The following is a 25290-nucleotide window of genomic DNA, read 5'->3' on the forward strand; positions in this document are numbered from 1 at the left end:
TGTAAATATTACGGTGATTCTCCAGAGAAGCACATTACTCTCTCCTTCAGAGGCCTTTGATATGTCAGAGGCCATTAACAGCACAATCCTCCCGTGGGACGCACTCGTGGATGTCGAAAAGCACAACTGTGAAAAACATTTCCCTAACAACGTACTGCTGGAATGATAATAATTGTACCTCCTGGAGCCTCTGGCGTAAAAAAAATACTGGGAAAAAGGAAGAAAAATGCACTAAGAATGTTTTGTGATGTTTCCATTGTCATTTGTTGAAATGCTTAGCATACATTTTCCCTCTTTTATCTTTTTCATTCCTTCTTTACATCTTATATTTTCTCCAATGCCTCTCTCATCATTAATTTCTATCAGAGACACAATTTTGTATGCATCACAGCTTCATTGTACCTCCTTTTAAATTTCTATCATTGTTTCATCATGAAATGTCAGACAAAATGTGTAAAACCAGTGCAAAGGCCGACATTGTGCTGCTGGTGGACGGTTCCTGGAGTATCGGACGGCTTAACTTCAAGACCATCCGGGCCTTCATTGCTCGCATGGTGGGAGTCTTTGACATCGGTCCCGATAAAATTCAGATTGGTGGGTGTAATTTGAACGAGCAATTTCATTTAAAAGGCAACGCGTTATGAAACAAGTTGGTCTTACAAAGGTTCATCATATTTTCAGGTCTTGCTCAGTACAGTGGTGACCCAAAGACTGAGTGGCACTTGAATGCTCATCCAACACGGGACTCACTCCTGAATGCTGTGAATAACCTGCCTTACAAAGGAGGAAACACCATGACAGGTACTTCAGTTAGAGCTGGCTGTACAGATATGATCCACCTATGCGGATCAACCCCATATTTGTTGGGGTTTCTTCAAGCTGTTTAAAGTGGTGATCAAATCATGGCGATGTTTTATCTGCAGGAATGGCTCTTAACTACATCCTCCAGAACAATTTCAAAGAGAGCATGGGGATGCGACCTAGTGCCCGAAAGATTGGTGTCTTGGTTACTGATGGAAAATCCCAGGATGAAGTTGTCATCCCCTCACAGAACCTGCGCGAGCAGGGCATTGAGCTGTATGCCATTGGTGAGCACACTTCATATTTGTGAGCTTTTACGAGCGTAACTGTGTAGAATGAATAATAAATAGCAATAACATGTCATTTCTAGGTGTGAAGAATGCAGATGAGAATGAGTTGAGATCCATTGCCTCCGATCCGGATGAAATCCACATGTACAATGTGGCTGATTTCTCCTTCCTGTTGGACATTGTGGACAATCTTAGTGATAACCTCTGTAACAGCGTGAAGGGAGGTGTGTATGAGTTTGGATCAAAATGCAGCATCGTGCAAAAGTGTTCACTCTTTGAATGTTTTTTTAGATTTTGTTAGGTTACAGCCAGAGACCGGGGTTTTTGAGGCAGACCACCAAAAAGTACTATTTAATCATAACATGAATGGAAACTAGAACATATATGACCATTTATCTGTTAAAAATAGCTCAAATGAAGCCTGGTTTGATGAAGAGCATCTGTGAATAGTGTTTTCAAAAATTTCCCACAGATTCGCAATACAGTTTACGTCTGAACTTTGATTAGACCACAATAAAAATATGTATTCTTTGATTTTAACCGCTCCACTATAGCTATTGTTATGGTGTTGTTTATATGTAGCAAATAAGAAGACATACCTTTTTTTTTACTGTCTGAAGTTTAATCAGATCGAACTTGGCTTGTTTTAGATTAGTTAGAATTACCAAAATAATTTCTATTTCTAAAGAAAACTTAGTGAACTTTTTTTTTACACTTAGAAGACAGTTATCCCTGATACTGACTAACTTTTCTGCATTCAAAGAAAATTACAAAACATATATAAAAACGTTTTCGCTACGTTATCCAGCATTTAGCAATAAAAATAATGTTGGTAATTCTTTCTGTTGATCTAACACCTACAATCCATGAAAGTTTGTGTAGGTTGTGGCTAGAAAAAAAAAACAACAAAAGTTCAAAAGGTATACTTTCTAAAGTTGCTGTATACTTATCTCTGAATAACAAAATAAGCAACCAGAGACAACATCTGCTTTATGTCCAAACACTCAATTATCTGTATAAATGGTGTGTATTAACTCATATACCTAAAGTCAGTTGGATGTCTGGTTGTTTTGTGGAAAATCGGATGCAGGCAACCAGCCAAGTGCCTGAAAATGTCTGCAGATATGTTATTTTCTATGTCCCCAAATATTTCCTCTTTCTCCCTGTCTGGAAAAGGAAATTGTCTACTCCTGAATCAAATTAAAGAGCTGCTTGGGAAAAGCTTAGCTACTAAGTGCCCTGTTGTGTGTAAAATTGTGTTAGGACTTGCAACCAGAGAGGAATGGTATGTTTTAATTATGCATTTGTTTTTTTTGTTTTTTTTCTCCTATATAAGTTTCAGAAAGAATTTAGATCAGTTATAACCTTTTTAACTCCTTGTGATTAAATGATAGAAGTAAAAGAGTGCTCTCGAATTATATTTATTATGGTCCTCTGTGGTTACTAGTGCAACAATTTCCATGTCAAAACAGGAGGAGCCCCAGATGCACCCACTGATCTCGTGACATCAGAGGTGACTCACCAGTCCTTCAGAGCCACCTGGACCGCCCCCGACGGCCCAGTGGAAAAATATCGAGTGGAGTACATGACTGAGTCAGGATCCCCACAACAGGTAGCCCATATTTAATATGCTGCTGTCTTCCAAAAATGCCATACCTGCCAATAATTGAGTTCATGCTAAAACTGCAGTCAGCTGCTGGGTGCTGATTGGATGTTGGCTTAAAGCTCTTCTGACAAACAGCATCCGATACTAGTGGGAAACTTCACTCAAGCAGCCTCCTGTTTGTGTTGGCCTCTATGTCAGTATCTAATTACATTACAGTCTGCTAGAAGGCAAGGGAACACAAACACACAGCTCTCAGTGTAGAGGATTAGAAAGCAAATGTCTCCCTGAGCAGCAGCTTCACTGGCCAGCAGAGGCTTGCCACCACCGTTTGTGAAACTGATGCGACATTGGTTTCTGAATCTAATCACAATGCTGGAGTTGTTTTCTTCTCTTCAGTTCTCAGTGCTTTGTTTGATGCTGAATCTTGTGATGAGCTTTTATTGTCGTTTACGGACTGAGAAATGGGACATCCACGTTTGGGTTGGATTCATATTGAAAACAATGTTCTGCTTTCAACTCTGGATACTTTTGTCTCATGTTGGTGTCGATTTAAAGTAGATAAACAACTTCCAACACTTCACAAAATTTATTGAACACAACGTGGCATATTTTAGCTTGCACATCCATCTGTTCAGTTTCATGCAAGTATAAACTGCGTGGGAATGGCCAGTAAACTAATTGTTTAGGACAGAGATGGGTTCTGTGTTGACGAATGTGTTTTGGTACATATGGTTTTTATTAACCCTAAGAGCAAAAGCAAAAGTCATTATGGAGATGTTTTGTGAAGTCTTTTACCAACATGTGCTCAGAGGCTATTTAGCAAGTTAAAGCAAGAGCACAAATGAATTATTCAAATGAGCGATGAGCCTGACCACACTGCCAAATTACGCACAGAGTGGCTTAAAAAGAACAATGTGCTTTGGAGTGGCCATCACGCAGCCCTTACATCAAGGAGCTTTTGTGAGCATGAAAGCTCACAAATCTGACTCAGTTATACCATTTCTGTCAGGGGTAATTATGGATGCACCGATATAAAAATTTGGGTCTATATTGATATCTCACACTGATATTGCTGTTATGCTTGATAACCAATATTTACTGATATCACATATATAATATATATTTTCATACCCCTTCAACACAGTGAAAAAAATGACCACACCACCTATATTGCTTCTTTGCTTCAGTTAAACACCCCGCAATCCTGCACCACCTCACTGTAAGTGTGGAACTAATACCACATAGCCAACACTTGCCCCTTATGAAAATACACACAAACGAGACTTAGCTAATCATGGGTTTCTAATGTTAGCCCAGTTGTAGTTGTTGCATCAATATCAATATGTCAAAAGATTCCTAACATTGGCTTTGATTAAAAACATTTGATTTAAAAAAAAATAAATGGTGGAATTATTTATACTGTTGAGATAAATGTTAAATTCTGACTTTGAATAAACTAGCATTGCTTCAGTAATCTGTAATTTAGTAACTACAGATTCTTTTTGGTAATTCTTACTAACCTAAATCAAGAGAATTGTTGCTTGATTTAATGTCCCACAAGACCAAAACGGTTCTTGTGTCATATTTGGTTTCAACCGAAGCTGTCCACAAATGGTAAACTAAATTCTTCAAATGGAATAAAAGTAAACTCTTACAGACCACCTAACTCTGTGTACTTTTATTAGGTGTTTGTCGATGGCAGTAAGACCACCGTGGTTCTCCAAGGCCTCACACCTCTGACAAAGTACCTGGTCAATGTCTACTCAGTTGTGGGAGAAGACAGCAGCGACCCACTGAAGGGAGTTGAAACCACACGTAAGTCTCCTTCTTTAAAGTCACCCATTAATTGCTCCAGTGAAATGAAATGATATTAACATGGTTAAAAAACTGAAGATTTCTATAGAAAAAAATCTAAAATCTTTCAGTGGATCAGAATTAGGAATGAAAAAAATACTCAAAAGTGCGGTACCGTTGCTCATGTTTGGCTCAGAGTCAGAGTCACAGCAATTTTATGCATTCGGGAAATGTGAATCCAGTGCATTCTCCATTAATGAAATGTTCAAAGGTGACATTTTTGTCTTGCTCCATGAAGAGATGAAAACGGTAATAAATCTCAATTAGATGGAAGTTTAAAAAGAATTTACTGGATTATGTTAGTTTTCAAGAGAAATTTGGGGCTTTTGTGCCTGTTTGTTTTAGGATTCTATTTGATGTTTTATTGGTGCTTTCTAGAATGACAGGTGTTAAAGAATATATTTAAAGCTACACATAAAAATGTGTTGTTGTTTTTTTTAAATAGAAGGGGGCATACAAAAACATTAAAGCATATTGTGGATTTTTATCACAGATAGATTAAACCATCTGCAAATGCAGAGTGTACGTAAATGCAAGTATTGTCTGTGTGGATGATTAAACAAAGTGGTTTCATTCTTTACGCTTTTTTGTTTCTTCTACAGTGCCTCTGAGTGCTGTGAGGAGGATGGACATTTACGATGAGCAGACAACCACCATGCGAGTCAGGTGGGAAGAGGTGCAGGGTGCCACTGGGTACATGCTGCTCTACAGCGCCATCAATGCCACTCAACCCAGCGTTGAGCAGGAGGTAACACAGACACCACACTAAGAATGCATCCTGTTGGCACCAGAAAAAAAATAGCAGCCATATTTTAAGTGTTACCAAACTGAAAAAAAATGTGAAGACAATTTAAATGGCAACAACAAATCACATTTATTACAAATAAAACTCAACTGAGAGAGTAATCACCCTGTGCAAGCCAGTGTTATTTTTTTCCATCGCATTGTTAAGCTGACAAGAAAACATAGAGGGACATTGTTAGTCACAAAGGGGAGGATTAACTGTGAGCTCACCCTGCAAAGGGAGCATCAGGATTTGTTCATGAAGTGTCAAACCCAGTGGGTGAAAACCAGATTCAACAGATGTCTTTAAAGCTTAAGACTTTTCTCACTAGCCCCATGCACATCTGCGTCTTTTAGAGTCATTCACTTCCTCTCTGACCTTTCCGTTGTTTGTTTGGTTTGGTTGCCTTGTAGCTGAGAATTGGAGCAGGTACAGCTGATGTCCAGCTGGTGAGGTTACTCCCCAACACAGCCTACACACTCTCCCTCTTTGCCCTCTACGGAGAAGCAGCCAGTCAACCACTGACCCAGCAGGGTGTCACCCGTATGTAGTTACTCTTGCACCAGAATAATTGAATTATTTTGAAGAAATTTAAGGTTGCGATACTGTTAGCGATGTTAAACTGACCTCAGGGGTTTGTTTTTTTTTTGTTCAGTGCCCATGCCGCCTGCAGGTGAACTGAGAGTTCGTGATGTGACCCACAGCACCATGGTGCTGTACTGGGATGCTGCTCCTGGAGCTGTTCGTAAATATATCATCACCTACCAGGCTGAAGAAGGAGAGGCTAAAGAAGTGAGTTTGTTTCCAGTTTTGTCAGATTTACTTTAAATAGAAGCAATAAAACAGAAGCAAAATCTACTTTTTTACAGTTATTTCCCCAAGGAAAAAAAGAGAAAATATTGGTATCTATATAACACAACACAAAACTGTTCTGAGACTTTCAGTCGGAGGGCTGTGCAATATAAATATATTCAATCAATTAGTATACAGTCTCAAGGCAGGATTACCACAGCCTGGATGGATATGCATACATGTACATATTTAGATTTTTAACCAGTGAGTGTTTCTTTATGACTGCAGAGTTATCTCATTCCTAAAATTAGATTTTAGAAAAAATAAGAGAACATTCATAAGGATTAGCCAGTTAGTTTTATCAGAGAATGTCCAATTGTGATAATCATCCTTGACTTAAGGTTTTTCTTCTCTACGACTTTTTTGCAACAAAGTTTTTTCTTAAGGTTATGAGCAATTAGTACCTTAATCAGTAATAGCAAACTCTTGCCGCCTCCTTCAAATCCAAATTTGGAACTCAATGGGGTAAGGGTAACTCCTAGGCAAACATTCACTTAAATTGCTATAATATATTTTTTTGCTTTCATTAATACTTCACATTCTCAGTTACCCAGAGAAGAAAAACTTTACATGTACAAGTTTCACTAGGAAGATGGTTTATGGATCACCAGTTCCTGCCTCAATTTCCTGTGTAAATAATAACAACTTCTACAACTTCTCCCTGTTAGCAGAGCTTGTTGTGAATGCTAAGACTAGTTAACATGGCCACCGGTGAGTGCTTTTCCTGTAACAGTGTCCATAAGCACATTTAGCAGCCCATTCATGAGGACGATTGACAGCGTTAAGACGCTCCTCCTGGCTCTGATTGGTTGTTTTTGGTCGGGAGTGATTCATTTCTGTAGATGGCAATAGCAGCACAGCTTGATAAAAACCTTGATCTTTTTACAGATTATCTGTTTCATATTATACTGTAACCACATGGTGATAGTTTTAAAAAAATATGTAAAAAACTTTGTTGTTTGCTTTAACTATTTTTAAACCTTTATCAAAAGCTTATTTGATACTTACCTTTAAGTAGCATTTTATGCCTTTAATGCTTCTCTTTGACTATTTTTAACACTTGATATTACAAATGCATATGAGGGATTTTGTGGGATTTCATGTGTCTGTAGACCACGGCAAAATAAAATCACTTATTGTTTTATTTCAATCTCTTATTGAGCAATCAGTGCCTCCTTAGAGAAAACAGTGTTTGTGGTTCCTGTCCTTCTTTATTTCTGTCTCAATAAAAACCTAAGCAAGATGTTTTACCAGTACCGTACTCTCGTTGCATTGCTTGTCATCTGTTAGGGCTATTAGGCTCAAAGGTGATGAATTTATTTAGATTGTTTTGTACAGATACTTTATTATTCTGGCTTAGCCACTGTAATGGAGTCAGCAGATGGTTGTTCGGACATTTGGGAATTTTCTGTGGTCTAGCGAAAGGATTATGAAAATATCAGAATTCGATTTTGCAGGAATTAACATTCGGTTATCGTAGACTAATAGTTTATGGTTACATATCTCCTTGTGGGAGTTCTTGGGCAAGAGCAGCAAAACCTTTGGTCTGCATTTTGCTTCATCCTCAGCCATAAATCAGATGGAGGTGATCCTTGAAGCTCCAGTGGTAAAAGCGCACATGTGAAAGTGGCTGCAAAGGTTGAGGATGTGTGTAATAGAAGCCAGTGACAGGGTGCCACTCACAAAACAAACTGCAGGCCAAATTGTCCCCTCATAAAGCCTTTAGCATTCTTTTTATGGTCCTGAGAGACAATCCTAGTTCCAGTTCAGGCAAACATATAGCTGCTTTAATGGATATCAGTTTCTGAATAGCTAGTTATATACACTGAAGATGATACATTGGAAGTTAAGTCTTTTTGAGTGCTACTTTGAAACCTGGAAGTATTTATTTTATTAGCCTAGTAAAGACCAGTGCATGTTCTCTAGCTTGACAACTCTGGTGTAGGTTATATCATGACATTTTTGTTGTCATGATATAACAACAAAGATGTTGTTATATCAGGTTTCTGGGAAAATTATGGGTTTCGCAGAAACCCATAATTTTGTTTCTGGGAAACAAAATTATGGGTTTTTATTTACTTTAAGAGATCTTCCAAATTAGCAGAAATAAATGCTTGAAATTTATCATTATGAGGAATGAGTCCATATTTTATATGTGTTTTACTTTGTAATATTGAATAATTTAACTTTTTGATACTATTATAATTTATTGAGATGCACTTGTATTTACCCATCCTGTGTGTTTTTCTTAGCTTGAAGTGGGAGGAAGAGTGATAGAGAAACAACTGGAGAACCTGCTCTCACAGACTGAGTACACTTTGGCCGTCACGCCAATTTATGACGAGGGAGCTGGGCAGCCGATGACTGGATCTGCAATCACAGGTATGAACGATAACCATTCTGTCATTGAGAACATTGTGTTAGTAGAACAGATTCCAGATGTAATAAAACTGTATAAATTATTATTTTTTTGTTCCATTGAAGATGTGGTTCCAGCACCAAAGAACCTGGAGTTCTCGGAAGTTACCCAGACCAGCTTCAGAGCAACCTGGGAGCACGGGGCTCCTGATGTTGCTCTGTACCGTATTTCATGGTCTAAGAAAGGAGAAAACGTATTCCTAGATGTAAGAAATTCTTGAGCTGAATTTCATTTTCCAAGCTTTCGTTCTTTGACTCTGGCTCGGAGATTGTCTTCATGCAGATTTTGAATATTTTTCTGATCAGGCCATTCTTAACAACGATGAGACAACCCACGTCATAGAGAACTTGGAGCCAGACACACCATATGACGTGCGTGTGACTGCAATTTACCCAGATGAGTCAGAGAGCGAAGATCTGATCGGCACTGAGAGGACATGTAAGATACTTAAATTGCGTACAATTATTACATTTTTACTTGACTAACTAATTTCTTCCTTGGACTTTGATCAAAGGTTAGAAAAAAACAGAAGTTTTTTGTATTTACATCAAGAAATAAGCCTATAAAAATAGACATCATGCCTTTCTATTTCTGCCTCTGTAGTGCCCAAGGATGGTACTAGACCATGTAAGTATGTTTGCGGTAAAACAAAAGGATGCTTTTTCTCCATTCCAAAAGCATGTTTTATTACTTCATCCAGTCATCAGAACCGTTTTTCATTGGACTACTTTCATTTCATCATCAAGGCCAGTCCATAACCCATCCGCTGCTCCAACCGTGCTGCAGCTGTGTCAGTGCGGTCTTACTGTTTTTGTCTGTCTTTGTGTTTTACCAAACGACCATGCTTCACTTCCATGACTTGGTCGGGTTCAGTGGCTGAAGATGGATTTCCACCATGCATGTCTGGCATAGTAGAGATTTTGACCCTTGTTTTTTATGTCCATTTCATCACTCATCCCCTTCTCATCCATCTATCTATTCATCCATCAATTCATCTCTCCATTTATTAATTGCATTATGAGTTCATCTGTCATCATCATCATCATCATTATCATCATCATTCCATTGGCGCTGAAAAGGATCCATCCCTTCTTGAGAAAAGACAAATCCCTGAGGAATGTCTTTTCCTCTTTAAAGTTGCAGTCCTTCTTAGTTAACAGCTACTTAGTAATATCCCAGGATTGATTTACTAAAATAAAAGATTTTAATGACAAATGACTCATTAACTAGAAAGAACTGAAATGTTGAACATGCCCTTGAAACACTATGAAGGACTATGACTTTAAATGTATAAGACTAAACATATGGCTACTGCTTTTACTGGAGGTGCATTTCATTACATTAGAATTTCATCGAAAACAAAAAAACTGGTTTGTTGAAAACCAGTTTTTAATAAACCAGTTCAAGTGTGACCAGTGGATGTCACATTATATAGATTCATTGCACACAGAGGGAGATTTTGCAAACATTTGTTTCGGAAAGTTAAGGCAAAAATGAAGCTGTCCGAAATTGAAAGTTCAGTAGGAAGACAAAGTGTGGTTGAAAAAGGTTTCACAAGAAATAATAATGGCTATAATCTCCAGCGGATTGTGAAGCAAAACCCAAGTTTATTGAGAAATTAACTGTAGTCAGTATTTCCATAGCCATAAATATATGTATCTAAGTCATGAGCTGCAATTGTTGCATCCTTTGTGTTAAACCACTCCTGAACCAGAGACTATAAATGAAGCCTCTTATCTTGCCAAAGGAGAAAAGTAAAAGTAATTTTGTGTTTCCTTTGTAAATCAAGACTCCACTAATAAAACACCTTGGGCTTCCCAAGTACCTCAGCAGAGCACTAATACATGCAAGAGACCCAACAAAGTATTCAATTAAATTACTTTAGAGAACAGCAACATACTTTCAGAAAACCAACATTTCTGTATTGACAGCCTCTTTCTGTATTAGTCTTACATCATTTTTAATAATCGTTTGTCTTTTTATTAGAGCAAAATTCACAGAAATAAACTCTTGAAACACGTCCCTTTGTGTATAATGAATCAATACAAGTGTCATTTTTTTATTATTATTATTGCTTAACTCTTTGATGACATTGTAATTTACTGAGATACACTTGTATTTATAACAGATGTTGATGTGGCTGTAACAGTGATAAATGTGGGTGCTTGTATGCTTTTCAGTGCCAAGAGCACCTCCCACCAACTTAGTTGTGTACAATGAAACCACCACCACTCTGAACGCCAGGTGGACTCCACCTACGGGCCGTGTCCAGAACTACAAGATCACTTACGTCCCCACGGCTGGAGGCAGGAGTCAGACTGTAAGTCCTCACGCTATCGCTGATTCAGTACAAGGTATTTTTAAAAAGTAGAGTTAAAGGGCTGCTTCAAAAACCTGCAGATTATAGTGAGTGACACACCACAATAGAGGTCTCAATAATTTATTCACTTTGAGACAAACTTTGTGTAGATTTTCCTCTACATATGTCATTTTTTAATCATCATTGCCAATCTTAAACTTTAAATGTAGTAGGTTTAACTATCATAGCTGTGTTTCTTTTTCTTATTGGATCTTGGTTTTGCTTTCATAAGTCATCCAACAGACTTTTCTCATGCCTTTTAGATTCCGTAAAAATTGTTTCTGTCTCACAAGTGTTGGCACAAAATGCAAAATCTGTAAATCCACAACTCTGCTTATGGTATTCATTATTTGGTTCATTGTGATTCAAATCACTTTCTGTCTCATACTACCCACCATTGAAGGTCTTTCTCTGATTATGCAATTATTGGCAACTTTCCAAAAAGTACAAAAGTCTTTTTGGATTGCAGATGCAGATTTGGTTTCAATTTACTGTCACATTTGTCACTACTTTCAAAAGCAAGACTTCAAAACAGAAACAAAAAAAATAAAAATAAACTTTGGTTGCATGCATGCTCACACGCTACTCACAGACTGACAGTAAAATGAATTAGATGTGAAGCAAACTACGTCTAGTGCCGAATATTCCATCCAACTTTGATTAAAATGTCTCTCCTCCACCACTTCACTTCAGTTGAATGGAAAACTTGGATAATACAGTTACGCTTTCAAATTATCTGTTAAGGTTAAGCAATACAGTCCCTACAATTTACACAGTAAGAGTTTTGCGAGAATAAAGCTGCACTCAAAATTTAGTAGACTTCATGACAACTTAAACTTTCTGCCAAAATTTCTCGTCTTGCACCCAAGCTTGGCAACATTTTATGAGCATCCCACTTTTACCTCGTGTTTGCTTTGGGATAACTGTGAAATTTAGTGATATGTAACTTTTACAATGTCTTCTATTATTATTTTCCATACTAAATCTAGAGATTAAAGCAGTATATTATAACCATAGTCTATGAGTGAGCCCAAGTTAATTAAAAAAAATGATCTGCTTGTTCATTTGATCACAAATCACAAAGTAGATTAAAGTGTTCCAGCTGCAGCCGCTCTGACCATGAACGCGTTTCCACCGTCCCGGCTCAGCTCTGTAGCAGGGTGATGCCCCGCCTCCAGGCGCCATGTGCTGTGCTTCATTGCTGATCAGATGAATATTTATCAGGGCAGACAGAGCATCTGCATGGCCTCTCATTAGACTAAATAATTTTATTGTTGGGTCAGTGAAACAATTTCTAAGTAGCATTTATGTTGATTGCAGTGGGAATTATCTGTCTTAAAGTTGGGATGCTACTAATGTGGAGTTTTTTCGGCAGTCATGTGTGATCTGTTTTAGCTGGTGAGCAAAATGTGGATACTACTATCAAAGGCTCTGCTGAAGTGTTATTTTTTGTCACACTGCATTTTCTAGCACAATTGAAACATAGTGCAATATTATCATAAAATGAGCACCAATAGCTTAAAGTAATCTATTTTCTTGAGTTTATTTTCAACTGCTAACATATACCTTCCTACAAAGGTATATGTTGATTAAATAACTAAATAACTAAAATATGGGTCAGTCTTGTTTTTGTAAACCAAGCCGATGCTGTCCTGTTTTTTATTTATTTATTTATTTATTTATTTTAAGTCATTCCTCTTAGTTTTATGCAGTTTTGCTAACAGATTTTTATTTTTCAAACGTGTTAAACTTTGTTTTTTTTTTTCTGGCAACCACTCTGAACAAGTAAAACTGTGAAATTCTTGAATGTTTAAACAACATGAACAACATGAACAACATAATGAAAATGAGAAAACCTTTTCCTCGTTAAGCCCTGAATTTTCTTTTTTTTAGTGGTTCCATTTAATCATAAAAAAACCTCTCTGAACTGATGTCTCTCGGGTATTAGTAAATTCTTGTCATTTGACAAGCTGACCAATAAGGTTCAACCACATGATTTTTATGATGCTGATTTTATCCTTGATTTTAGTTGTTAATGAAAAGTACGGTACAAATTAAATTTATTGTTATTATTATTATTATTATTATTATTATTATTATTATTATTATTATTAAGGACCAAAAAGCAAGACCAGCAAAGGGTTTCTATCCAAGAATATCATATTTTTTATAGTCCTTGCTTTACTATGCAAAACGTTTATATTTAAATGCGTTATTATTTACATCATGTGTAATCGTAATGCCGGTGTAATTTGCCTAGGGTTTATCATACTTCAAATCATATCAAAAGTTCTGCACACACACATGGCTCTCCAAAGGCTTTCCAATGGTTTGCTTTTTTTTTGTTTTCTTTTTACTAACTACATTTATGACAGCAGGCAGAGGAAATGGTTTTGCTTTAGTACCAAACAACTTATAATTAAGCAGGTCATCTAGATTTTATCACACTTAGAGGCAGATAAACATTTGGAAGCTCTCACTTTGGGCTCAGCATAATCCACTTGATTCACTGTCTGGATTCTCAGATTTGAAGCAGTCCCAAAGAGTTTTGAGACTTTTAACCTGCTGCAAAGATGTTTTTCAGGAAATAAATCATGAGTTTGTGTTTGTGAAAACTGACAGTTCCAAACTAATTAAACTTGTGACCATCTGTTTTTTGTCGTTGCTGATAAAGTATTAAGCAACTCACTTAAAAAGGCTGTGAATGTTTTGCCTCTGATGTCACGGATGACAAAAAATCCCGACAGGATTTAGGTGTATACAAGTGAGCAGTTTAATGTCCATATTTTCACTTGCCTTTAGAACTGATTTTTTGTCGATAATTGTAAAACAAAAGCAGCATAGTAACTATACTTTTAGTCTTGATGAACATCTGTTCCTAGCATCAGCGCAGAGATTTATTTTGGCAGGATCACTTTGTACCATTCATATCTAAAAACACTGAAAACATTCCCTTTAGAGAAGCAGATAGCCTTGTAGCTTCTCAGGTGACATTTTTTACATCAGAAATTTAAAATCAAGAACCCATTGAGGAGTTTTTGTCATATCAAAATCAGATGGAATATATTTTTCTGAATATTTTCAAATACTTTGTTTTGTGGAAGCTGGAAGTGCAGTATTCTTTATTTGTTCGCAATGAGACAAGACCAAAGTCTATCTTAAAAGCACTCCAATCTCAAGTTTTACTAAGTAGTTTATAGATATATGCAACTGTTAGTGGCAATAAACTATTTGGAGTGTAATGGTACATACCTTCGTATCAAACATATCAGGTGGAGTCATGTTGGTTGGATCTGAATGAATACACATAGTATGTTCATGTGCTGAATTAAGTGCGCAATTCATCACTCTGGAGAGGAACAAAATGATCAGAGCTGCATGTAAACATCACTGGTCATATCAGAACAACTACAAAGAGATTTACAGCTGTTCTTAAATATGGGCACATTCTTATTCACATATTTCAAACATTTTCAAGTGGTTAAATTGTTCAAGCACAACTTCATTATTTGCCTTTATTCTATGAAGAGAGCAATGCTAGCTTTGCTAAATGTTATTGCTGCCTGCATTCAGAAAAAAACTTTATCAACTTCAAAGCTATTATTTCTGTCAGGTTTGGGCTCAGATGCACTGAATCTGCCCCCCATTCCTGAAAAATATGAATCGTATGTATTTATGACAATAACGACACACATAGTGCATTCCAAATAGTCCTTGGACATATTATTAATATGCAGTCTAACAATGCAATGATGATATATTGTGCCGATGTTACTGAGAGCCAACATTGGTGGAATCATGAGGCTGCAAATACAGTTATTCAAACAGAGAAACAGCAGCAGTTGCTTTAAAAATAAATGACAGTTTTTGCACAATAATTTTTACTGCAAGTAAAATATCCAGAATGAAAGTGAAATTAGATTTTTTCTTTTAACCGTCCTCGCTAATAAATCTGATCTAACTTCATGTAATCACTGACAGCTTCATTAAGGACGTGTTCAGAGTTGAAATATTAGCAACAATACCTACTTAATTGTTTTTAAAGGAGCGAGAGGTTGGTGAGAGAAAATTTGTGATCAAGCAGTATTGTGAACTATTACAAACACACCAGACAGCTCAAGGCTATAACTGTGAAGGACAAAAGGATTATGTTATAAAACAGCATCTCAGACTTTTAATATCTCATGACTTACTTATTGTCTACGCTCTCCCAACTAGACCCAGGTGGGCGGGAAAAAGACCAATGTCCTGCTTCCCAAGCTGACCCCTGACACAGAGTACTCAATTAGCGTTGCTGCAATTTACGCCACCGGAGTCAGCAGGGACCTTAATGGAATTGGAAAGACCAGTAAGTAATTTATCATTTTGGAGCTTATATGAGCCAAAACATAGGGAAGTACTCCTGCTATACTAAACATTTTGGTGCTTATCGTGTGAAAGAGCCTCTGGGTGGTGTTAGAAACTTGAGAGTAACAGACCCCACTACCAGCACATTGAACGTCCTGTGGGAGCCTGCTGAGGGAAGTGTGCGTCAGTACAGGATCTACTACGTCCCTGCAGCTGGAGGAAATGAAGAAATGGTAAGAAGGAATTAAAAATGACCACATGTTCTTATAACATTTTCACCACTTTTGAAAGCTTAGCGTGTTGTGTTTCTGTGTAGGTCCAAGTTCCAGGAAGCACCTACAACACGGTTCTAAAGAATCTGGATTCTGATACAGTTTACACTGTATCTGTGGTTCCAATTTATGCTACTGGAGAGGGACTTCGTTTGTCTGAGAACGGGAAAACATGTAAGTATGAAGCGAGAGTATAAATTACATTTGGTCCAGATGTATAAAGCAGAAATGGTAATCGCCTTTAAAAACAGCATGCAGTGTTTGGAAATGCTTGCATAATGCCAGTGGGATTGTATTCCTGATTCAGAAATCCATTCATGTATGTCCAGAGTGAACTCACTGGCCTCAATTTCTGGCCTGCTCATCGCAAATGTCCAGATTCTTCAATAAGTTTGCCAGCTTTAACTACTTTCATGGCTATCAAAGATTTCTTTGATAGCCAAAACCAGTCCATTCAAACTTAATGACTTTCTAAGGACACATAAAATTAACATTACTTGTTAAGGAGAACATATGGAATAGCAAAAAGATGAGAGGGTTCTGCTTGGTGAGAACTTTGACTAAGAGCAGAAATTTTCCAGTTTCTCCCACAGTTAAACCACCAAGCTATGCTGGGAATGAGTCAGCATTTTGTGGGGTGATTGCGTAGGAAAGCATTCCTCTGGCCTGGCAGTGTTATAAAGGGGTCTCCTCTGTCTTTACCGTAATAATAATAATTTATAGGCTGGAAGAAAGAATAGTGGTCAGGATAATGGAATGACCTAAGAATGGGGGAAGGATGTGTTGAGTGTATGGCCTTTCCTTTTAGGAAAAACTAACAAGGAATAAATGAAAGGATGGCATTATGCATTCTATGACTCTCAGTTCACTTGGCGTGGGTCATGCTCCATGCATGTCACTTTTACCCTGTTTTTCCCTCCTATAGTCGTGGCCCGTTGTAGTTTGTGGCTATTTTTAGTGGTTTATGTTCAACCAAACCTCATGAATTAATGCATAAATGCAGAGTTAAATTACATGTATGGTATTTTGTTAATGAGTCTATACTAAAACAGTACCTAAAGGATGAATAATTTTCTTTCCAATTGCACAATCTCTATTGCATATTGTAAAAGAATCAGGAGATCTTTGTACATATTGCTGTGCACATATTTGAAATGAGTGCAAATTAATCAACAGTTCAGATAAAGATTACAAGGATCATTGAGAACATGTAATGAAGAATAAAACCATTTATCAATAAAACAGATCTACTCAGTGAAAATTATGGAGAGCCAACGGTGACAAAAATTAAATAAATTGATGCATGAATAAATAATTAATTAAATGAATCATGAAATAATCAAATCTTAAATACGTTTAAATTATTTATTTAATATAAAATTAATTCATTAAATATATAATTAAATCAATGAAATAAAACTTAGTAGCCGGTTGAGCTAATTTACTAAATGCATCTTTAACTATTTTATAGTTCTTATTTCTTGCAGTATCCCCATGAAATAATTTCGAAGTTGCCCACAACAGTCAAGGGGCGGGGCTATGGGCGGGGCTAACACTGGATCTGTTTAACTCGACTGGTTCTGCTAGAATTCACTATTTGGCTTGATCCAATCCTGCACTTGTTTATTTGTTTATTATGATCTCCACTAGCCATTGCTGTGACAATGGCTAGTCTTTCTGGGGTTCACGTAAGAGATATTATGTGCAATGATTCCAATTATTCGAGTAAAACATTAACAGGAGATTATTGTTTGCGTTCTGCCTGTGTTTTCCAATAAATTTATACGGTTGTTAGAGGGTGCAGTGCAAAGACTAAAACATCTGCTTTAGGTTTGGGAAACTTCGGCTTCACACTGGGCTGTGCTTTTCATTAAACTTTAGGGCACTGACAGGAAGTGTACCATTGATAGAGGTATGGTTATATAATGACTTAAACATGCCTCTCTTGGTTGCTTGGAATAGTAGTTTCTATTTTATTGAAAAAAATTGGATAGAACCTTCCTCCGGCTACGCATACATTTGGTATGGACCTTTGCTATAAAAACTCTGATGAAAAAGTGACAGCACTAGTCAGGAGATTCACAAAGAAGTCATTTGTTGTAAACACAAACAGCTAGTGCTCTCTTACCCTTGCATTTCCTATTTTATCTCTGTTTCTACCTCAAACCATCTTGTGTCCCTCCAATGTTTATGGATCGGCAGTGGAGCGGAGTCCAGTCAGGAACATTAAGGTCTTCAGCCCGACAACCAACACTTTGAATGTTCGCTGGGAGGCAGCCACAGGTCCAGTCCTACAGTACAGGGTGGTCTATTCTCCTCTGATTGGTACCAGGCCTTCTGAGTCAGTGAGTGTCAATCATTCATTCAGCAAATATGTATCATATTTCCTTTTTGTATTCCAGAGATATTATGTTATTCATGTAATGCTTTAGATTAATACTGTTATTTAAGATTAATGGGCCAATGTGGGCCTTATCCAGTGGTTTTTGGACCAAAATCTTCTGTACACCATATGTTACATTATACTGTTATATTAAGTGGGTCTGTTTATCAGATGGATGCGAGAATTGTCCATGTGCATAATTACTGCCAGCTGAATTCTTTCCTGTGTCTACCTACTAAAGCCTTAACATTAAACCTTTTTATTAAACTAGCAGTTCTTTAATTGTATTTCCTGCTGTCTACATAAAATGTGCCATATGTCATAAGTGTGACTACACCTTCATGTGAAAAGGATCTATAAACATTTTAACAACCAATCAGTTTCTTTATTGAAAGCTTCCACCCTTCCTAAGTCTTTAAATTTTCAGTTGCTCATATTGTAATGACCTGATAGTCAATTAAAAACTGTATTCTTCATATTAACACATTCATGAAATGCTAAGACCTTTTGCATGCCTAGCATCACTGATTTATATTAGATTAAATACACTTTATTGTCCCCATTTGCATTAAAAAATACAGTAATATTACACTACAACACCCATATTGCACACAGTATCATACAGCACCACAGTTTGTTTGGACTTATCTCAGATTATTAATTAGACTGACACTAACGTGAAAAAATGAAGATTTATACCATTTTGTGGTACATTTAATCATCAACAACCCATAACTGCGATGAAGAGGGTGATTTGGGTCAGCATGGATAGCTTTAGCCTTCCTTGTTACTTTGCTAGAGATGTGGGAGCTCTAGCAGACTTATCCCCATCATTTTGCTGCACATCCTTACAACACTGTTTAGTCTGTGCTTATATAATTCAGGATATGTTGGTGGCAATGTGGCCTTTTATTGGCCAACTTCAAGTAAAACACCAGCTGGAGATTTATAGCTTTAATTATCTGCTTTACTGGTGTAAGCCAGTGCATTCCTTGTACACTTATCCTTCCAGGATCCTCGCCAGATCAGATGTCAGAAGACTAGAAGTGATACAATCAGAATTAAAGTTAACTGAAGGCAATTAATACTACAGAGATAAGCGGAACAACTGGTCCACCAGTCACTTTATTTTCTTCAACACCTGCAATCCCCATTGTTGCTTAAAAATGTGAATCATTTTATCATCAGGCCAGACCCCTTGAGGATCTCTGACCTTACTTTGTCTGGGTATTTGACCCAAACATAGATTGAAGAGAGTAGTCGTTTTTGAAGTCAGTAAAAATTGTCAGACTGGGTTAAATAAATGCAGATCAAGCAATTTTTAAAAAGAAGAGAAAGGTAGAAGAGCTGCACCACATCTGTGTGAAGGTACACAAATACTGACTTGGACAAATGTTCGTCACATTTACCTGAAGGGAAAATTCTCAAAACATCCGCACCCCATTTGTTTTTGTTTTTTTGTTTGTTTTTGGTAGTTTTTTTTTTTTTTTTTACAGACACCCTAATAGATGTTTTCTCTCTTTCATTCTTATATTAGCAGATGATTTTCCCCCTATATAATTCGTATCTCACAAATGGCACTAAACTTTGAGAATGTGACCCTCTTAGCTTTGATTGTAATGTACATTATTAAGCATTAATATGTCTGCTATTGACCTTCTGTTCAGTTTGAAAATGAGACAGAGACATACATTTTGAATTTGCATTCAAAATTCTAAATAATAAATAATAAAAAAAGAAAGAAAGAAAATCATGTTTGTTTTTTCTGATCAGATTTTGGTGCCAGGCACCACCACCACAGCTCTGCTGACACAGCTGCTCCCTGATACCGACTATAATGTTGGCGTTGTTGCCTTGTACAGCGATGGAGAAGGTCCTGCTGTTAGTGATGATGGAAAGACACGTAAGTCCCTGAGATCATCTGTTAAATGACAACATTTGCATGATGCAACAAGTTTAAGGAGCGATTCTTTCAGCCTTCTTCCTATTTTGCTGCCAAGGACCTCCGGCCTCTTGTTATCATTTGAAGTGGACTTGGTTTCTTGAACGTCTTAAAGTCATTTGGGCATTTGCTAAAAGACGCTACGAAAACCTCATAAAGTCTTAATAGAAAACACTTTAAATAATTCCAAGAAAGTCTGATCCCTATAAATAATGGCTTAGTGTTTGAAATGTTCACAACTCCTGACCCCCGCACCTTTCTACCATCCTGTTTTGTATCCACAGTGCCCCGAGGTGGCCCAAGAAACATGCGTGTATATGACCCCACTACCACCACTCTTTCTGTTAGCTGGGAACATGCAGAGGGTCCTGTCATGCAATATCGCATCGCCTACGCCCCGACTACAGGAGACCCTATTGAGGAATATGTGAGAATCTTACTTCTTTGTATTTTCCACTTTATTCTTTTGAAGTGAAATATATAGCTAAATACATAGCTGTGTATACTGAAGATTTGAATAATGAGAAGCTTTTTGTAATATAATATTGTCTTTTGTGCTGCAGACTTCAGTTCAAGGCAACAGAAACAATGTGATCCTCCAGAACTTGGATCCAGACACACCATACAACATTAAAGTGACTGCCATCTACGCTGACGGACCAGGGGGAGAGTTGGAAGGAAATGGACGCACAGGTACAGACTCCTTTGGGTTCCCATTCGCTTTATAAGTTAAAGTTATTATTGACCACTGTACACATCAAATCACTATTGAAACAGAAACAATTTGTGTGTTATCATGCAGTGTACCTTATCAAAACTTGATTGCACAACCTTTCATAAGTGCCAGAAATACCTAAAGGTCTTGTGGGAGACCGATAGGTGTTGCTCCACTTGCAGAGATTTAATACTTCTACTTTCTGGTCATTCTATTGGCCAATTTCTCTTCTTAAACGACCAAGACATTATTGCTTATGATATAATTCCCTGCATGAAGCCACATTAATATAATAATTGAAGATTTATTTATTTAATGGAGCAGAACTTACCATAACATGTTGTAATACTTCCCTCATAACTCAAATGTCATAATGACCTTCAGACTATAGCACAGTCATTACATTGCTGATATATCATATGCTTATATACTTTGGAATTTGAGGCTTTTGCCCCTTAGTGAACTGTGTTGCCTCGTCTTGTTTCCTGCAGTGGGAATGCTGGGCCCCAGAAATCTCCGTGTTTCTGATGAGTGGTACACTCGCTTCAGGGTGTCATGGGACCCCGCTCCATCCAGGGTTAATGGGTACAAGATCATCTACCAGCCCGAGGGTACAAATGAGCTTCCCTATAGCAATTGTGGCATTATGTTCTGGAGAAAATATGCACTTTATGGATACATATGTTCAACTTTTTGAAGCACAGTATTGCCGCGAGGCTTAATTGGTAAGGCGATTTTTCTTTTTAGGTACTAATGACGTCTTGGAAGCATTTGTTGGAGACGTGACATCACACCAATTACAAAACCTACAACCTGGAACCACTTATGACTTGAAGGTGCTGGCCCAGTACAACACAGGCTTCAGTGGACCTCTGATTGGTCAAGGAACGACATGTAGGTTGAAAAATCCAGTTATGAGTAACTGGATTTAAAACTCTAAGACTTTATACTGGATGCTTATTGGGACAAAGGAAACGTATGTATTAATACTTTCTCTATTCCTTTTAGTGTATCTGAATGTGACTGGCTTATCCACTTACAATGTTGGATTTGAATCTTTCTGCCTCCGTTGGGCCCCTCACAGAGCAGCCACATCCTACAGACTGAAAGTCAATCCCTTTGACAGTAAGACTTTTGTTGCTTAATTTTGTATTTCATTAATTTTTTTAGTCAACACTGATTATATTATCCTGTTTTCTTCCTCTCCTGTAGCTTCTAAGCGAGGAGCTCAGGAAGTCACAGTGCGAGGCTCAGAGAGCAGCTATTGTTTTGATGGTTTAAGCCCTGACACTCTTTACAATGCCACTGTGTACACCCAAACACCCAACCTAGAGGGACCTGGAGTCAGTGTCAAGGAGAGAACATGTAAGAAAGTGTCCGCTCTCCATGTTCTGTATTGATATGTGGAAATGCTGCTGGTTAAAACCACGAAATTCAGATGGGAGAAACCAATAATTCACCCTAAAATATAATTTTCGGCATGCGATTTGTCATTGCAGTGGTCAAACCCACCGAAGTGCCAACCGAGCCTCCCACTCCTCCTCCCCCAGCTTCAGTGCCGCCTGCTTTGGATGGTGAAAAAAGCTTTGAAATATATTTAACATGTAGCATTTTGTTGCTGCTTAGATTATATTAACACTATGTCATTCGGATCACAGTGTGCAAAGGTGCCAAAGCAGACCTGGTCTATTTGATTGACGGCTCCTGGAGTATCGGAGACGAGAGCTTCAACAAAGTCATCCAGTTCACCACAAAAATGACTGCAGCTTTCGATGTCATCAGCCCCAGAGGCATGCAGGTCAGTCGTTCTTGAATTTAGATTTAGCTGGAATAATTTATAATAAACTGTATTAATGTTCATAAACTAACCAGTCTGCTGACATGAAGGTCATGAGTTCATCCCTCATACGGGGCACCACTCCCTTTGGCTTTGACCACTATTAAGCTGATCAAGAATTAATCTTAGCATTAATATATTTACAAATATTTAATTAATGAAAAAGAAACAGTCTAACAGACAAATCTTTAGAGAAAGGAGGCAAAAGCCAATTCTACTTTTTACAAAACCAGCTATGAGCTAAAATGTCCTTGAACATTTATCAAAAGTTAACTCTCCGGGAGTTTAACTGCCTAACTTCTAAAGAAAAAAAAGCAGATGAAAAACAAAGTCTCAGATCTTGCTTTTCTACATTAATTTTGAACACCGGAACTACAGAGCAAATAAAAAGTGAAAACTGTGGCCTGGAATTAGGCTAATGGCTCCCTCACAGATCCAACTTGGCTCACTTGAGGTTACTTAAGTCCTGTTTCCATAGCTGGGATAACAGGGAACTCTCTGTACAAGTAGCTTTTATTCTGGATGGAAGGTCACTCAGACTGCATTGAGTTGGGTTTGGTGTAGTTTGGATGTCTTAGTGGTTTTTCCCTTTGGCTTGGAAAAAGAATTAGATGCAACAGAAAATGCTGTTATATAAAGATAATGGAGTGATGTTTACATGACTGAAGTCTGGAAGAAAGACAACCAAAAGTCAAAGTAGCAAAACGTACGATGTGAAAAACATTACCACTTTAAATAGCCAACTAAAATTTGATTTTCTTTTTTTTTTTTCAAACTGTAGACCTTAGCTTTATCATCAAATTGTTGTTGTAGATGCTACCTCATGGCCCAGGTTGGTTTTACATTTAAGGTTTTAAACATGACATTAAAAATAGACAAGTACATGCCTGAGATTTGAATCTCTCAACTAGGAGAATATTTTACATACACTGACAGACCTTAATGCAGACAAAACTATTAAGACATAGTTGGATGTGAAAGGTCAAACCTTTCACATAAAACGTACACTTATGTGTACACTACATAATTGAATAATTTATTTTTACTTAATGTTATTATTTTTCTGTATTCTATCATCAGCCTTAACCCATCTGTTTTCATTTATTTTTTGTACAGGTTTCATTCGTGCAGTACAGCGATGACGCCAAGACTGAGTTCAAACTTAACACCTACCACGACAAGGGAATTGTTTTATCAGCTCTGCAGTCAGTTCGCTACAGAGGAGGCAACACCAAGACTGGTACTTCACTTAAAAATAAAAAGACAGTTTAACAAAGTAATTGTTTTGGATTGTTATGCATATATTGTTTTTTTTTTTCTTAAGGTGTTTCTCTGAAGCATGTCTACGAGAAGGTGCTTACGTCAGACAGTGGCATGAGAAGAAACGTCCCGAAAGTGCTGGTGGTTGTCACAGATGGACGCTCCCAGGACGAAGTTAAGAAGAGTGCAGAGAGACTGCAGCACTCTGGTATGAAGTCATAATATCTGCTTGCTTTCACACTGTGCCTAAGAAACGTTTTTGAGTACAATTGTGAAGCCTTTTCTTTTCCACAACAGGGCTAAAGGCCTGTGGTTGAATATTTAATAAACTCATAATGTGAGGCAAAAGTCAAGTCACCTGTGGGTTTTTGATGTACTTAAGAATAGCTTTTGTTTGTTTTTGTGTGTGTGTGTGTGTGTTATATAGGCTACAGTGTGTTCGTGGTTGGCGTAGCTGATGTTGACATGAGAGAACTGACGGTTATTGGCAGCAAGCCCACTGAGAGGCACGTGTTTGTCGTCGACGACTACGATGCTTTTGATAAAATCCAGGATAACCTGATCACCTTCATCTGTGAAACCGCCACATCAAGTAAGACAAACACTAACAAATCTGATATATTCCAACTGATTTATCAGTACATCTGCAGTGGAAGGTAATTCAGTGATGTGCACCGGGACGCTTCTTCGCAAATGGACAAAGCAATGAAAAACATATAGCAGTGAACAAAAATAGTGGCACCCACGGTAAATTTGTTAAAAAGTACTCTTTATTTGTTAAAAGTACAGAAAACATTTTCTTCTTCCAAGACCTAAATTATAAAGAAAACTTTACGGGTGAGCTGATGAGAAAAGATCACCAGGACAGCCCACACAGACTGTGCAAGAAGAACAGAACAAAGAATCAGCTCTGTTTGTGCAAGCGTCAACTTGGAAAAACTTATAAAAGGCTAAATGTTGTTCTACTGAAAAAAAAAAAAAATTCTACATTGTGTTGACCACAAGGCTACTAAAAAATTTTATTGCGCAAGAATTTTTTTCTAAAAATGGCATGTTTTTCTCTCCGATAGAATGTTCTCCAAATAATTTTGGCTTTTTCTGATATTTACGGTGGCAATGTGCTTCTGCAGTACTGTAAGACTTGTACACATCTTTAACAGTGATGCCAATAAATGTGCCGACATCTGTAAGCAACACAGTGAACCCTAAGCAACACCTAATCTATTTTTCCAGTGTCTTATAAACTCTTGTGATCTTGCAGCTTGCCCTCTAATCTACATCAATGGATACACCACACCTGGTAAGCGTTTAAATGCCACACCTTGCACATTAATCTCTGGAGCGCTTATAGACTTTACTAGATATTTTCTTTGTATCGTTCATCTTCTCATTGACGCTCTGTTTATTCTTTCTTTTCAGGCTTCAGAATGCTTGAAGCTTTCAACATAACAGACCGGACATTCGCCGGCATGAATGGTGTGTCCATGGAGACTGGTTCCTTTAACAGCTACATTGCCTACAGGCTGCACAAAGACTCTTACCTAACCCAACCCACCAAGTAAGAGTCTG

At 37.5% G+C, this 25290-nt stretch overlaps 1 protein-coding gene across 4 annotated transcripts in view; it reads left to right on the forward strand.

Moving 5' to 3' along the window:
- Positions 1-25290, forward strand: part of col12a1a (collagen, type XII, alpha 1a) — a 64611-nt gene that overhangs the window by 23401 nt on the left and 15920 nt on the right. For 3 of the 4 annotated variants that reach the window (XM_015003516.2, XM_015003512.2, XM_015003513.2), the window contains exons 18-49: positions 445-594; positions 682-801; positions 924-1088; positions 1172-1315; positions 2564-2703; positions 4383-4512; positions 5154-5299; positions 5749-5878; positions 5991-6127; positions 8440-8569; positions 8672-8811; positions 8912-9044; positions 9210-9233; positions 10787-10926; positions 15184-15313; positions 15406-15545; positions 15629-15758; positions 17787-17929; positions 19741-19870; positions 20194-20336; positions 20473-20602; positions 21116-21235; positions 21372-21518; positions 21633-21749; positions 21837-21989; positions 22124-22198; positions 22283-22422; positions 23578-23701; positions 23786-23929; positions 24149-24313; positions 24983-25021; positions 25141-25279. In XM_015003516.2, coding sequence (XP_014859002.2) covers positions 445-594; positions 682-801; positions 924-1088; positions 1172-1315; positions 2564-2703; positions 4383-4512; positions 5154-5299; positions 5749-5878; positions 5991-6127; positions 8440-8569; positions 8672-8811; positions 8912-9044; positions 9210-9233; positions 10787-10926; positions 15184-15313; positions 15406-15545; positions 15629-15758; positions 17787-17929; positions 19741-19870; positions 20194-20336; positions 20473-20602; positions 21116-21235; positions 21372-21518; positions 21633-21749; positions 21837-21989; positions 22124-22198; positions 22283-22422; positions 23578-23701; positions 23786-23929; positions 24149-24313; positions 24983-25021; positions 25141-25279 — 4138 coding nt within the window. The remainder of the gene's footprint in view (positions 1-444; positions 595-681; positions 802-923; positions 1089-1171; positions 1316-2563; positions 2704-4382; positions 4513-5153; positions 5300-5748; positions 5879-5990; positions 6128-8439; positions 8570-8671; positions 8812-8911; positions 9045-9209; positions 9234-10786; positions 10927-15183; positions 15314-15405; positions 15546-15628; positions 15759-17786; positions 17930-19740; positions 19871-20193; positions 20337-20472; positions 20603-21115; positions 21236-21371; positions 21519-21632; positions 21750-21836; positions 21990-22123; positions 22199-22282; positions 22423-23577; positions 23702-23785; positions 23930-24148; positions 24314-24982; positions 25022-25140; positions 25280-25290) is intronic. The other variant, XM_015003515.2, reaches the window with a different exon arrangement.

Source organism: Poecilia mexicana, unplaced genomic scaffold (genome assembly GCF_051168715.1).
Source record: "Poecilia mexicana isolate PSO_F unplaced genomic scaffold, ASM5116871v1 scaffold_22, whole genome shotgun sequence".
NCBI classification, from domain to species: domain Eukaryota; kingdom Metazoa; phylum Chordata; class Actinopteri; order Cyprinodontiformes; family Poeciliidae; genus Poecilia; species Poecilia mexicana.